The 13,947-nt window shown below is 35.9% G+C and overlaps 1 protein-coding gene across 5 annotated transcripts in view; it reads left to right on the top strand.

The window, feature by feature from the left end:
* Window positions 1-13,947, top strand: part of ATR (ATR checkpoint kinase) — a 129,499-nt gene that overhangs the window by 24,675 nt on the left and 90,877 nt on the right. For all 5 annotated transcript variants that reach the window (XR_013528590.1, XM_035278080.3, XM_035278081.3 and 2 more), the window contains 8 exons: window positions 1,401-1,593; window positions 1,837-2,099; window positions 3,888-4,078; window positions 4,161-4,261; window positions 4,461-4,632; window positions 7,528-7,698; window positions 9,282-9,476; window positions 11,055-11,240. Coding sequence is in view for 4 of the 5 variants with exons in the window: in XM_035278080.3 (XP_035133971.3) it covers window positions 1,401-1,593; window positions 1,837-2,099; window positions 3,888-4,078; window positions 4,161-4,261; window positions 4,461-4,632; window positions 7,528-7,698; window positions 9,282-9,476; window positions 11,055-11,240 (1,472 nt within the window). In the remaining variant the exon portion in view is untranslated. The remainder of the gene's footprint in view (window positions 1-1,400; window positions 1,594-1,836; window positions 2,100-3,887; window positions 4,079-4,160; window positions 4,262-4,460; window positions 4,633-7,527; window positions 7,699-9,281; window positions 9,477-11,054; window positions 11,241-13,947) is intronic.

Genomic DNA, 13,947 nt, shown 5'->3' on the forward strand with positions numbered 1-13,947 from the left:
AAATTAGGAAATATTTGAGAAATTTTTTTTTGTTTTAGAGACAGGGTTTCACCATGTTGGTCAGGCTGCTCTTGAACTCCCGACCTCAGGTGATCCACTTGCCTCAGCCTCCCAAAGTGCTGGGATGACAGGCGTGAGCCACCGTGCCTGGCGAGAAATATTTTAAAAAGAACAATACACCAAAAATTCTTATACTAGCTTCTCAGATTAAGAAATAAAAACATTACTCCAGGCACAGAGGCTCATGTCTGTAATCCCAGCACTTTGAAAGGCGAAGGCATACGTATCACTTGAGGTCAGGAGCTTGAGACCAGCCTGGCCAACATGACAAAACCTGTCTCTACTAAAAATACAAAAATTAGCCAGGTGTGGTGGTTCGTGCCTGTAGTCCCAGCTACTAGGGATGCTGAGATACAAGCATCTGTTGAAACCAGGAGGCAGAGGTTGCAGTGAGCCAACATTATATATTGCACTCCAGCCTGGGCGACAGAATGATTCACTCTCTCTAAAACAAAAGAAAAAAGAAATAAAACCATTACAGTGTTTTGAAGTGAGTTTCACTTCACCCTTCCCTCTCTTCATGAAATTTTTTTTTTAAAAAGAAATAAAAATATTAGAGATACAATGGAAGCCCGTTGTCCCTCTATGATTTAATCTTTATAAGACTTATCCCATGGTGATATGGGTAACTCTAGTATTTTATTTAAACTTCTGAATAGTAGCTAGATGTATGGCTAGACACTATCAGACCTCCTATTGGTGGACAATCAGGTTGTTTCCAACTTTTCTCAATTATAAGCAAAATGTAAATGAATACTTTTGTAAATTATTCTTTAGTCATTCTAAGGTCTTGCTGTTTGAAAAGTATGGTCCACAGACCAGTGGCATTGCCACCATTTAGGGACTTGTTAGAAATGGAGCATCCCTGTTTCTGCTTAGAGAGCACATTAAAAAAAAGAGAGAGAGAGAGAAAGAAAGAAATGGAGAATCTTATGCTCTACCCAGACCTACTGAATCAGAATCTACATTTTAACAAGATAGGTAATTCATATGCATATCAAAGTTTGAGAAGTACTATTTTAACATATCTGTCTACCTAGGAGTAGTATTGTTGGGTTATAGAGTTTATACATCTTCACCACTTTTCTGCTGTGTTGTTCTCCAAAGATAGGCCAGTTTACACTCCTATTAGCAGAGTATGAGAGTTCCACATCCTCACTGATACTTAGCAGACTTCAAAATTTTTGCTTTCTAGGGAAAAAAATGTCTTGGAGTTAATTGACTTTTATTTTATATATATACACAAATGTTACTTATATATGTATGTGTGTATATGTATATGTGTATATGTAAAATTAACATTAGTAGAAATCTTGTTTAATAGACTTAATTTTTTTCAGCACCACAGGCACAATCACGATGTGCGTTTCTTTTGACTCTGTTTCCAAGAAGAATATTCCTTGAATGGAGAACAGCAGTTTACAACTGGGCCCTGCAGAGCTCCCATGAAGTAATCCGGGCTAGTTGTGTTCGTGGATTTTTTATCTTATTGCAGCAGCAGAATTCTTGTAACAGAATTCCTAAGATTCTTATGTATGTACTAAGATTTTAATTTGAATATATTACTCAATTGGAAAGATCATAATTCTCTGGCTGTATATGCAAAGTTATGTTTATTGTTGAATATGTAAAGCAAATGTTGCTTTTAGTTTTAGAATTTAACATTTTTTCCTTCTAGACTTTGTTTTACCAGTACCTTAGTCCCAAATTAAGCAAGACTATTTATACCACAAAATTAGGCAAGGAGGTTTAGTCTTTTTCTTTTTTTTCCCCCAGAGATAAAGTCAAAGATGATTCTGACATTGTCAAGAAAGAATTTGCTTCTATACTTGGTCAGCTTGTCTGTACTCTTGATGGCATGTTTTATCTGACAAGTTCTTTAACAGAACCTTTCTCTGGACATGGACATGTGGACCTCTTCTGTAGGAACTTGAAAGCCACTTCTCAACATGAATGTTCATCTTCTCCACTAAAAGCTTCTGTTTGCAAGGCTTTCCTTTTTCTACTGAAAAAAAAAACACCTAGTCCAGTGAAACTTGGTGAGTGATTATGACTTATTTAATATTTTAAAACCCATTTAAGCTCTGTTTTTCAAATCAGTAAAAGAATTAGGCTGAAGCCTTGAAAAACTATAGGAAGTTACATGCTTGATAGATCACAGAACCCATAGGAGAGGTGATTTGGGGATTTTTTGAATACTCTTGTGATTTGACAACCTAAATGGGGCATACCTGATGGTTGTTTCAATATTGTAAGATTCAATATTCTATATCTTCTTTAGGGACACCAGAGACCTTCTTAATGTGTCCGCAGTTACCACCTTGGACCTTGAGAACTTCAAATAGTTAGATTACTTTGCCCAACTGAGAACTATAGAGTGTATCTTCTTGTCCACTTTCCAGTGGTAATGGAGTATAAGCTTTTAGGGAGCATGAGATTTCTAAAAATACCTAGAAGATAAATTTGTTTAGGCAGCAAGCTGAAACTCATTCTCAAGTTTTTGAAAAGATGGAAAGTACTCCCTAAATCTTGTAATATAAGGTTAACGATAAAGCTAAGATCTTCTTCAGAAATGTGCTTTTCTTTTTTTTTTCTTCCTGAGATGGAGTTTCATTCTTGTTGCCCGGGCTGGAGTACAATAGCGTGATCTCAGCTCACTGCAACTTTCGCCTCCTCAGTTCAGGCGATTCTCCTGCCTCAGCCTCCCGAGTAGCTAGGATCACTGGCATGCGCCACCACGCCCAACTAGTTTTTGGATTTTTAGTAGAGACAGGGTTTCACCATGTTGGTCAGGCTAGTCTCAAACTTCTGACCTCAGGTGATCCACCCACTCTGGCCTCCCAAAGTGCTGGGATTACAGGCATGAACTACCACATCCGGCCTTTCTTTCTTTCTTTCTTTCTTTTAAAGAGACAGGGTCTTGCTCTGTTGCCCAGGCTGGAGTGCAGTGGCGTGATCATGGCTCACTGCAGCCTGCAGCCTTGACCTCCCAGGCTCAGGTGATCCTCCCACCTCAGCCTCCTGAGTAGCTGGGACCATAGGTGTGCCACTACACCCAGCTAATTTTTAACTTTTTGTAGAGAGGAATCTCACTTTGTTGCCCAGACTGGTCTTGAACTCCCGGCTTGAAGTGATCATCCTGCCTTGGCCTCCCAAAGTGTTGGGATTACAGGTATGAGCCACCACTCCAGGCCTGCAATGTGTTTTAAGTCTATCTTGGTAACATATACTGGTCTACAAAATATGAAAGAGACTTGCTCTTTTATAATAATTCTGGAAATTATTTTAGATTTAAATTATTTGCAGGCTGAGTGCAGTGGCACCTGCCTACATCCCCAGCACTTCAGGAGGTTGAGACAGGTGGATTGCCTGAGCTCAGGTGTTCAAGACCAGTATGGGTAACATGGTGAAACCCCATCTCTACAAAAAATACAAAAATTAGGCAGGCATGATGGTGCATGTCTGTGGTCCCAACTACTCGGAAGGCTGACGTGGGAGGATCACTTGAGCCTGGGAGGTCAAGGCTGCAGGCTGCAGTGAGCCATGATCATACCACTGCACTCCAGCCTGGGTGACAGCGCAAGACCCTGTCTCCAAAAAAAAAAAAATTATATGTGACATTTATTAAATATAAAGTAAATTTTAATTTATAAGTATCCCTTTTAATTTTCTAAAATTCTGTGTGCTATACATACTTAAATATGAAACAATGACATTATAAGAGAACTTACAATTCTTTGTGGCATGTTATTTGTTGACAGTTTTTTTACAGTACAACTTTGACATTTAATATATTAAATTAAGTATTGTATACTCTTGTCCTTTAGCTTTCATAGATAATCTACATCATCTTTGTAAGCATCTTGATTTTAGAGAAGATGAAACAGATGTAAAAGCAGTTCTTGGAACTTTATTAAATTTAATGGAAGATCCAGACAAAGATGTTAGAGTGGCTTTTAGTGGAAATATCAAGCATATATTGGAATCCCTGGACTCTGAAGATGGATTTATAAAAGAGGTTAATAATTTTTTTTTAACATTTGGATTTATGTCAACCTAGCTCTAAAAATTTCTTTAACCAGTTACTTTTATTGTTCTAGCTTTTTGTCTTAAGAATGAAGGAAGCATATACACATGCCCAAATATCAAGAAATAATGAGTTGAAGGATACCTTAATTCTTACAACAGGGGATATTGGAAGGTATACTTGGCAGCATTTGTATTCTTCCTTATTTATTTTGGCCATTCTCCTTTTTTATTTACTTGGTGTTAAAAATGGTGATATGAGATTTATAATCAAAATTTGAGTCAACATGCATTTATTCATAGATTTCCATTTGTTTCTTGGACATTGGTTTTATATATATATGTATTCATATGTATGTTGTTTGTAATTTTAGGGCTGCAAAAGGAGATTTGGTACCTTTTGCACTCTTGCACTTACTGCATTGTTTGTTATCCAAGTCAGCATCTGTCTCTGGAGCAGCATACACAGAAATTAGAGCTCTGGTTGCAGCTAAAAGTGTTAAACTGCAAAATTTTTTCAGCCAGTATAAGAAACCCATCTGTCAGGTAAGAGTCAGCATTTGTCTTGACTATAGGCAATAGCAGTACTTTTTAAGAGTTACAAAAAGAAGAAATTTATATGTGTTTTATTTTGCTTTTTTTTTCCTTCTTCAACTTTTATTTTAAGTTCAGGGGTATATTGCAGCATGTATAGGTTTGCTACATAGGTAAACGTGTACCATGGTGGTTTGCTGCACAGGTCATCCCATCACCTAGGTATAAGCCCAACATCCATATTAGCTATTATTTCTGATACTTTCCCTTCTCCTACTTATCTGATACACCCCAGTGTATGTTGTTCCCCCCATGTGTCCATGAGTTCTCATCATTCAGCTCTTACTTATAAGTGAGAACATGTGGTGTTTGGTTTTCTGTTCCTGTGTTAGTTTGCTGAGGATAATGGCTTCCAATTCTATCTATGTCCCTGCGAAGGACATGATCTTATTCCTTTTTATGACAGTATAGTATTCCATGGTGTATATGTACCACATTTTTTAAATCCAGTCTATCACTGATGGGCATTGAGGTTAATTCCATGACTTTGCTTTTTTTTTTTTTTTTTTTTTAAAGACAGAGTTTTACTCTGTTGTCCAGGCTGGAGTACAATGGTGTGATCTTGGCTCACTGCAACCTCCACCTCCCAGGTACAAGTGATTCTCCTGCCTCAGCCTCCTGAGTAGCTGGTATCATAGGTGCCTGCCACCATGCCTGGCTAGTTTTGGTATTTTTAGTAGAGATGAGGTTTCACCATATTGGTCAGGCTGGTCTCAAACTTCTGACCTCAAGCGACCCACCCGTCTCACTCAGCCTCCCAAAGTGCTAGGATTAGAGGCATGAGCCACTGTGCCTAGTCAACTTTGCTGTTGTGAATGGTGCTGCAATGAACATACATGTGCATATATCTTTATTATAGAATGATTTATATTCCTTTGGGTATATACCCAGTAGCAGGATTGGTGGGTCAAATGTTATTTCTGCCTCTAGGTCTTTGAGGAATCACTACACTGTCTTCCACAATGGTTGAACTAATTTTCACTCCCACCAATAGTATAAAAGTATTCCTTTTTTTCTGCAACCTTGCCAGCATCTGTTTTTTGACTTTTTAGTAATAGCCATTCTGACTGGCGTGAGATGGTCTCTCTTTGTAGTTTTGATTTGTGTTTCTCTAATGATCAGTGATGAGCTTTTTTTCTGTCTGTTGGCTGGCTGCCTGTATGTCTTCCTTGTAGAAGAGTGTTTTCATGTCCTTTGCCCACTTTTTAATGGGGCTGTTTGGGTTCTTTTGTTGTTGTTGTTGTTTTGTAAATTTAAGTTATTTGTAGACTCTGGATATTAGACCTCTGTCAGATGAATAGATTGCAATATTTTTCTCCCATTCTGTAGGTTGTCCACTCTGATGATTGTTTCTTTTGCTGTGCAGAAGTTCTTGAGATTAAATAGATCCTATTTGTCAATTTTTGCTTTTGTTGAAATTGCTTTTGGTGTTTTTGTGATGAAATCTTTGCCTGTGCCTATATCCTAAGTGGTATTGCCTAGATTTTCTCTAGGGTTTTAAGTCTTTAACCTATCTTGAGTTAACTTTTGTATATGGTGTGAGGAAGGAGTCCAGTTTCAATTTTCTGCGTATGGCTAGCCAGTTATCCTTTTACCCATTGCTTGTCTTTGTCAGGTTTGTCAAAGATCAGATGGTTGTAGGTGTGTCTTCTTATTTCTGAGTTCTCTAATCAGTTCCATTTGCTTGCTTTTTAAAAGTTTTATTTTCTTTTTTAAACATTTCTTAGAGACCAAGTTTCACTCTGTTGTCCAGGCAACATACAGTGATCATGGAGTGGCATGATCATAACTCACTGATGCCTTTAACTCCTGGGCTTAGAGACCCTCCCACTTAAGCCTCCCAAGTAGCTGTGACTGCAGGTGTGCACCACCACACTCACACCTGGCCATTTTGTTTTTTTTTTTTTTTAAGAGATGAGGTCTTCCTATTTTGCCCAGGCTGCTCTTGATCTCCGGGACTCAAATGATCCTCCCACCTCTGCCTCTGAAAGTGCTGGGATTACTGTCATGAGCCATTGTGCCTGGTTTAAAAAAGAAAGCACTGTGTTTGCTTTAAAAAATTATTGTTAAGGCCAGGCGTGGTAGCTCACACCTGTAATCTTAGCACTTTGGAAGGCCGAGGTGGGCGAATCACCTGAGGTCAGGAGTTCAAGACCAGCCTGGCCAGCATACTGAAACCCTGTCTCTACTAAAAACACAAAAATTAGCCAGGCATGGTGGTGGGCACCTTTAATCTCAGCTACTTGGGAGGCTGAGGCAGGAGAATCACTTGAACCCAGGAGGTGGAGGTTACAGTGAGCTGAGATCATACCACTGTGCTCCAGCCTGGGTGACAGAAAGAGACTCCATCTCAAATTTTTAAAAAATTATTGCTAAAAAGGATGAATTTCGTTTATTTAATAGAACTGAAATCTTCTATTTTATTTTAGGATATTGGTCTAAAGATACAGGTTATAAATGGGGGAGGAAGAAAATCATCTTATAATGATGTATATAGCCTTTTTAGTGATAGTAAACTCTTTTATGCCTTGGTATTATGGTATATGACACTTTCTTTTAAATATATTCAATTAATGGCTGAAAAGTTAGGTTATGCTAAAATACTGAATTTATTTGTGGTGTAATCCATAGCATGATATTCAAGTTTTTTAACTAAGCCCAATTATGTCATCTGTAAAAGGCAGATTATGACATAATCTACCTCTTTAAGGTTGTTATAAAAATTGAATGAACCAATTCAGGTAATATAGAATACTATTTGATACTGCCCTCTATGGTAGCTTAAAAAGTATTAGTTAAAATTTTTTCTTTGTGTGAAAACTAACAATAAAATGGTTTTTGCTGTAGTTTTTGGTAGAATCCCTTCACTCTAGTCAAATGACAGCACTTCCGAGTACTTCCTGCCAGAATGCTGACATGCGAAAACAAGATGTGGCTCACCAGAGAGAAATGGCTTTAAATACCTTGTCTGAAATTGCCAACGTTTTTGACTTTCCTGATCTTAATCGTTTTCTTACTGTAAGTTGCAGCATAGAGTTCACTTGAAATTTCCAATTCTGTATTTTGTTCATTCCATTCTAGATTTTGACTTTGATAGGAGATTACTGCTTACACTGTAAAACTTAAGTTTATTTGAGTCATTGTTCTTTATGGTTAGCTGTCCTGAAAAGTTAATAATAATTATTGAATGCTAATCAATGCAGTTAACTATTTGAGTCTTTGGTGCTGTGATTGGTTCTGTTGGTAATTCAAAGTCTAAGATGATTATTTCTATTCCTAAAGAGTTGGAATAATAAAGTATAAAACTATAGTGATATAGATGGTCTGCCATGACATATTTTGTAGTATGGAGTGGTTTGGGAAGTGTTTGACAAGTCATTGGGTTCAGAAAAATAATTTTCTATCACTTGTGTTTAGAAAAAAAAAAAAAGAAGAGAAAAGAAATTGGGGCTGAGGTTTAAAAGACGATAAAATAGATGATATTTTTACCTTTACTCAAAGACAACTTTTACTGTTGCTTTTAATTAATAAATTATAATAGCAATTCATACAGAATTTTCCCCTACATTATTACAATAGTTTAACAAACATAAGTTTCTTATAAAATGGTCAAATACTGCACGGAAATATGATGATATGTGGGAAGGACCATAAAACATGCATACCTTTTCATTCAGTCATTCTACTCTGGGAATCAAAAAGCAAAGATGTTTATTATAACCTTATCCAAGTAGCAAAACAACAACACCAAAACCCTCAGCAGAAACTGAATGTCTAAATTTTAGGTCGGTGGATATTATGTAACCATTAATATCATAAAGTAGTATAACATTGAGGAAACTACCTTATAATATTTCAACAATCTTATAATGTTAATATTAAGTTGAAAGGTAAGACAGAAGTACCATATAAGTGTCTCTGAGGGCAGAACCTGGGTCTTGTTCACGATCACATCTCTAGTGTTTAGGATAGTAACTGACATGTAATAAGTACATGTAGAATGAATAAATGTAAGGCCACTTCTCTTATCTTTGGATTTTGTATGTATTTTATTAAAAACATCTTAAAGGAATAGACAAAAATGAAAAGAATTGTTGCAGTATTGGGATGATTGTGTGTGTTAAAAGTTCTTTATATATATATTACAACATCAACTCTTAAATGTAAAAAATGTCTTTAAAAATTGCATTTATGGTTACTCTTGCTTATTCTTTAAATACAAGTTAGTTCAAGTAATACTTTAGATTTGTAATTTCTACCTTAGAGTATAAGTATATTTTAATACATACTCCTGAGAAATTATCTTTTTTACTTTTACATATGCTTTTTTATTGTCTGTTTCTCTCCCGTTTTACAATGTAAGATCTATGCTATCAGTGCCTTGCCTATTTTGTTTACTGCTGTGTGCAGTGCCTGTATCATAGTAAATTGCTCAGTAAATATCATTTGAGTGAATAAATGGTCAATCTGAATTCAAATATAAGTCATACATGGACTCCAAATTTGTGTGGCATTTAAAAATTTTTTTGCACAGAGCTTATGTGAATATTTTTTTCACCCAGACAACTGTACTTTTTGGTAATTGTTGCGTTCTTTTTCAGAGGACATTACAAGTTCTACTACCTGATCTTGCTGCCAAAGCAAGCCCTGCAGCTTCTGCTCTCATTCGAACTTTAGGAAAACAATTAAATGTCAATCGTAGAGAAATTTTAATAAACAACTTCAAATATATTTTTTCTCATTTGGTCTGTTCTTGTTCCAAAGATGAATTAGAACGTGCCCTTCATTATCTGAAGGTAATTAAATATTTCTATATATTTTACTTTTTAATATAAATTAGCATTATACAAAATATGTAACATTCTTCTAGGAAGGAAGGTGAATAATTTATAGCCTATCCTAGAAAAATATAAATTTAAATGTTATGTTAAATAATCGTTGTCCTGAGAGCATATTCAATAGAATTCTCCTTTTGTTGTTTTCTTTGATTATTTCACCACAATGGAATATGATAGTCATTCTTTCAGAGGAGAGGTTCTCAGCCTATTTCAGTACTTTTCCGTTGATTGGAGTTATAAGTTGACTGATGATAGACACTTAATTATACCTTCAATTAAGTAAGAGGCAACCACCTTCAAATGTAGTATAATGTCTGTATTTAGTTTAGTTACTCAGTGCTCTGATTACAGTTTGGTCCAGTTTTTTTGCTAGTTTTTACATTTAAAATTGTAGCCTGTGCTGCTTTTTTTGGTGTCATATTAACAAAATATCTCTGAGGAATACGAAACTACATGGGAACAGGAAAACTACTAGAAATATGCATATAACTTTACTGTTTTTTCTGATGTTAATTTACTTCATTTGTTTCATAATATATGCCAGTAGCAAATCTCTGTTTACATGAGAGTTAGTGAATATCAAATATATTTATCTTGAGAAAGTATGATACATCTGTATATTGCAAACATAGTATGATAGTGTTTATGGAATATTTACTACATGTCAAAAATTGAGCTAAATAATTGATACGGATCATTTCATGTAATCCTCACAAAGGTACTATTATTATTATTATTTGAATGAAATAAAGGTACTATTATTATTATTATTATTATTTGTGATGGAGTTTTGCTTGTAGCCCAGGCTGGAGTACAGTGGTGTGATCTCGGCCCACTTCAACCTCCACCTCCCGGTTCAAGCGATTCTCCTGTCTCAGCCTCCTGAGTAGCTGGGATTACAGGTGTCTGATACCAGGCCCAGCTAATTTTTGTATTTTTGGTAGAGGTGGGATTTCACCATGTTGGCCAGGCTGGTCTCCAACTCCTGGCCACAAGTCATCCACCTGCCTCTGCCTCCCAGAGTGCTGGGATTACCGCTGTGAACTAACATGCCTAGCCACAGGTACTATTCTTTTGGTTTTGTTTTGTAGCTAAGGAACCTAAGGCAGAGAGAGGTTAGATTAGGTAACTTGTCCAAGTCAGCATAACTAATAAATGACAGCCGGAATTTAAAGCAATCTGAACAGAAAGACTGCTGTAAGCCACTATACTACATTTCCTCCCAGTGTTATGTGTCCCCAGTAATTAGCTGATGATATTATAAGATAAGACCTTGGAGAAAACTAGGACTTGCTTTTTAATATTTTATTTCTAAATAAAGTTGGATCACTTCTCTTCATTACATATAATCCATGGTAGACCTACCAGGATAGAATAAGATTAGAATTTTTTCCAATGCCTTTTCTTAATTCCATTAATAAATCCTGTTATCTGATCTAGAGCTCCTGATGTACTAATAGCATGTTAAAATCAATATGCTTATTTTCATGATGTTAGTATGAAGAAAACACTTTTTAAAATGTGTCTTTGGGTTAGAATGAAACAGAAATTGAACTGGGGAGCCTGTTGAGACAAGATTTCCAAGGATTGCATAATGAATTATTGCTGCGTATTGGAGAACACTATCAACAGGTTTTCAATGGTTTATCAATACTTGCCTCATTTGCATCCAGTGATGATCCATATCAGGGCCCAAGAGATATTATATCACCTGAACTGATGGTAAGAAATATGTTCTATGAGGTTCGTTTTTCTTCCTTTTGCAGCTTAATTATGTAATTGGAGAAACAATTTTTTTGGTAATTTTCTGGCTACTAGCAATTTGTTTAAATTTTAAGTTGGCACTTTTATTTTGAAAAGGTTGGTTTGAATTGCATGGTTACATGCACAAGATCATGAACTTGAGATCACATTTATTTTCTTATAACATTATCACAACTTTATGTACATATTTACATACTTAGGGCATTAACAACATATATTAGCATTGAAAAATATGGACTTTTCAGTGGTTTTAGTAGATTTTATTTTTTAACTGAATAAAAATATTGAAGTTTATTTTTCTTTACTACTTTTAAATTACATGTATATTAGAATATGTTTGAAGCTCTCTTCTCACCCTGCCCCTCCAACTACTCTTTTCTTAGCTCAATAGACTAAACTTTTTAGTTCTAACTATAGTTTACTCCATTGTTGGTTAAAAGGGAAGTTAGAAAATATGTTCTCTTTTTAAAATATTTCCCTACTATAAATTTGTATTTGAATGTCTTAAAAAATATATAAATCCTCAGAATTGAATTACTATTTTTTCTTTTCGACTGCCTTCATTCCTGTAAGAGACTTAAAGGACTATTGGGAAAATATCTTAACCCATTTATGCTGGAGGTTGCAAAATTTTTTTTGTGGAAAGTCAGATCTTGGTGATGACCTTGAACAGTAGGATATAAATAACTCCCACAAGCTTAGCGTTCCAGTAATGAAACTCTGGGCATAAATTCGTTAAGAGAGATGTTTATCTCTGCTTTCTCATTTCCTATTCTAGTCTGGCTCTATTCTCATTATTCTATGAAATTCCTTTTGTCAGGGTCACCCTCATTCTTCTTGGCTATTAAATCTCATAGTCACTTCTCTGTCCTATCTTATTCAACCTTTCAGTATCATTCAATACAATTGGCCATCCTTTCCTACGTGGCATCTGTGATACCACATTGTCTTAATTTTCTTTTTTGCTTCACCTTTCACTCATGTTTAGTCTTCTTTACTGGCTTTTTCCCTGTACATTATATACTTTATCCTCTAGATTAACTCAGGACTGTGTAACTGGCTCTTTTTCCTCAGTCGTCATTCTGTCCTTTAATGACCTTCTTTGATCTCTTTCTTTAAAATGAGTTATATTTCAATAATTTTTTGTTGAATTTCAGTCCAGACTGCCTCTGAGCTTTGGACTTGTGGTTTTATATAGATTAGGTCCTGGGAGGAAACAGATGGCATACACACAAATGTTTATGTGGAAATAGTTTAACAAAGGGGCTACTTTTAGTGACATGGCAAAGTTAAGAGAGTCAGCAAGGAATGTTAAGGAACCCAGGGACTACAAACAGCAGAAAACTTAATGCCCCACTTACTTCTGGGAAAGGGGAAGAAATAGTGTTACTAGAACCTGATTGAGAGCCAGGACCATAAGAGGGGTCCTCTCATTGTAGAGGAATGTAGCCACTGCCAGAAAAACCTCAAAACATAGACAGAACAGGAAATATGAATACCATACTCTCTCTTCCTATCCTCTGTTCTAGTGGTGTTTCCTGCTGACTGAATTCAGTGGAAAGCCAGAGGGCAAGGGATCCTAAGTAATGCAGTCCGGTCAGTTTCCCAGGTACAAAGCAGGGTAGAAGTGGCAGAGAATGGACCTCAGGGTGAGAGAGGATGGCAAACAGAGATATTTACCATTTCATCATCTCTACTTTCATGTCTTAAGGGCATCTCAAACAATTCCACATATATTATGTTCATTAGAAATCTTTATTTTCCGTTTCTAACCTGTTTTTCTCCCAGTCTTACCCATCTCAGTAATGGTGCCACTCTCTACCCACTTGCATGAGTCAAAACCTGAGAAGCATTTGTGGACCATTCATTTCCTTTTATAATCAAACTGGCAAATTTTATTAAGTCTCTCCAAAATATATTCTTTCATTTCTGTGCCACCACTGTTAAACAACCATCATCTTTCTTGGGACAACTGGTGGATGCCTCCTAACGGTTCTGTCCTTTCATCCTTCCCTCTCTACAATTAATTATTTACACAGCCTTTGGAGTGCTCTTTTTACAAACTCACATCATTCCCCTGATTAAATTCCTTCTATGGTTTTCCTTCTGCCTTTACATAAAAATGTGAAACAATAATATTCTTCTTTACAGAGTGGTCAAATTCTCAGTTTGTAATAATATGAACAAAATACTTAACCATATACTAAGTGCTTAGTGAATGATATCTTTTTTTTTTTTTGCTTTTAACATAAAATAAAATCTGTAAGGCCATACATGATCTGCCTACCTTCCTACTACCTTTCTATTCTCACATGGTACAACTCTTTTCTTCCTTTCTCCCTATATTTCAACATGATTTCCTTTATGTTTCTTAAACGTGTGAAGCTTTTTCCTGCTTCAAGGCCTTTGCCTGGTTGGTCTCTTCACTTTGAATAATCTCCTGGATCTTTCTCATTCTTTACATTTCAAGAGTTTCCTGAATGCCCTGTTTTAACTCCCTTACCCTATTTCTTGTTTATCACAGGATCATGTTTATTTTCTGATAGCATTATCACAACTTTGTTTACATACTTATATAGTGTCTTCCATTCATACTAGTCTACATGTAAGCTAATGAGAGAGAACAACTTTGCTCATCTTGTACATCTGTACCCAGCACAGGATT

Source organism: Callithrix jacchus, chromosome 17 (assembly GCF_049354715.1).
Source record: "Callithrix jacchus isolate 240 chromosome 17, calJac240_pri, whole genome shotgun sequence".
NCBI lineage: Eukaryota > Metazoa > Chordata > Mammalia > Primates > Cebidae > Callithrix > Callithrix jacchus.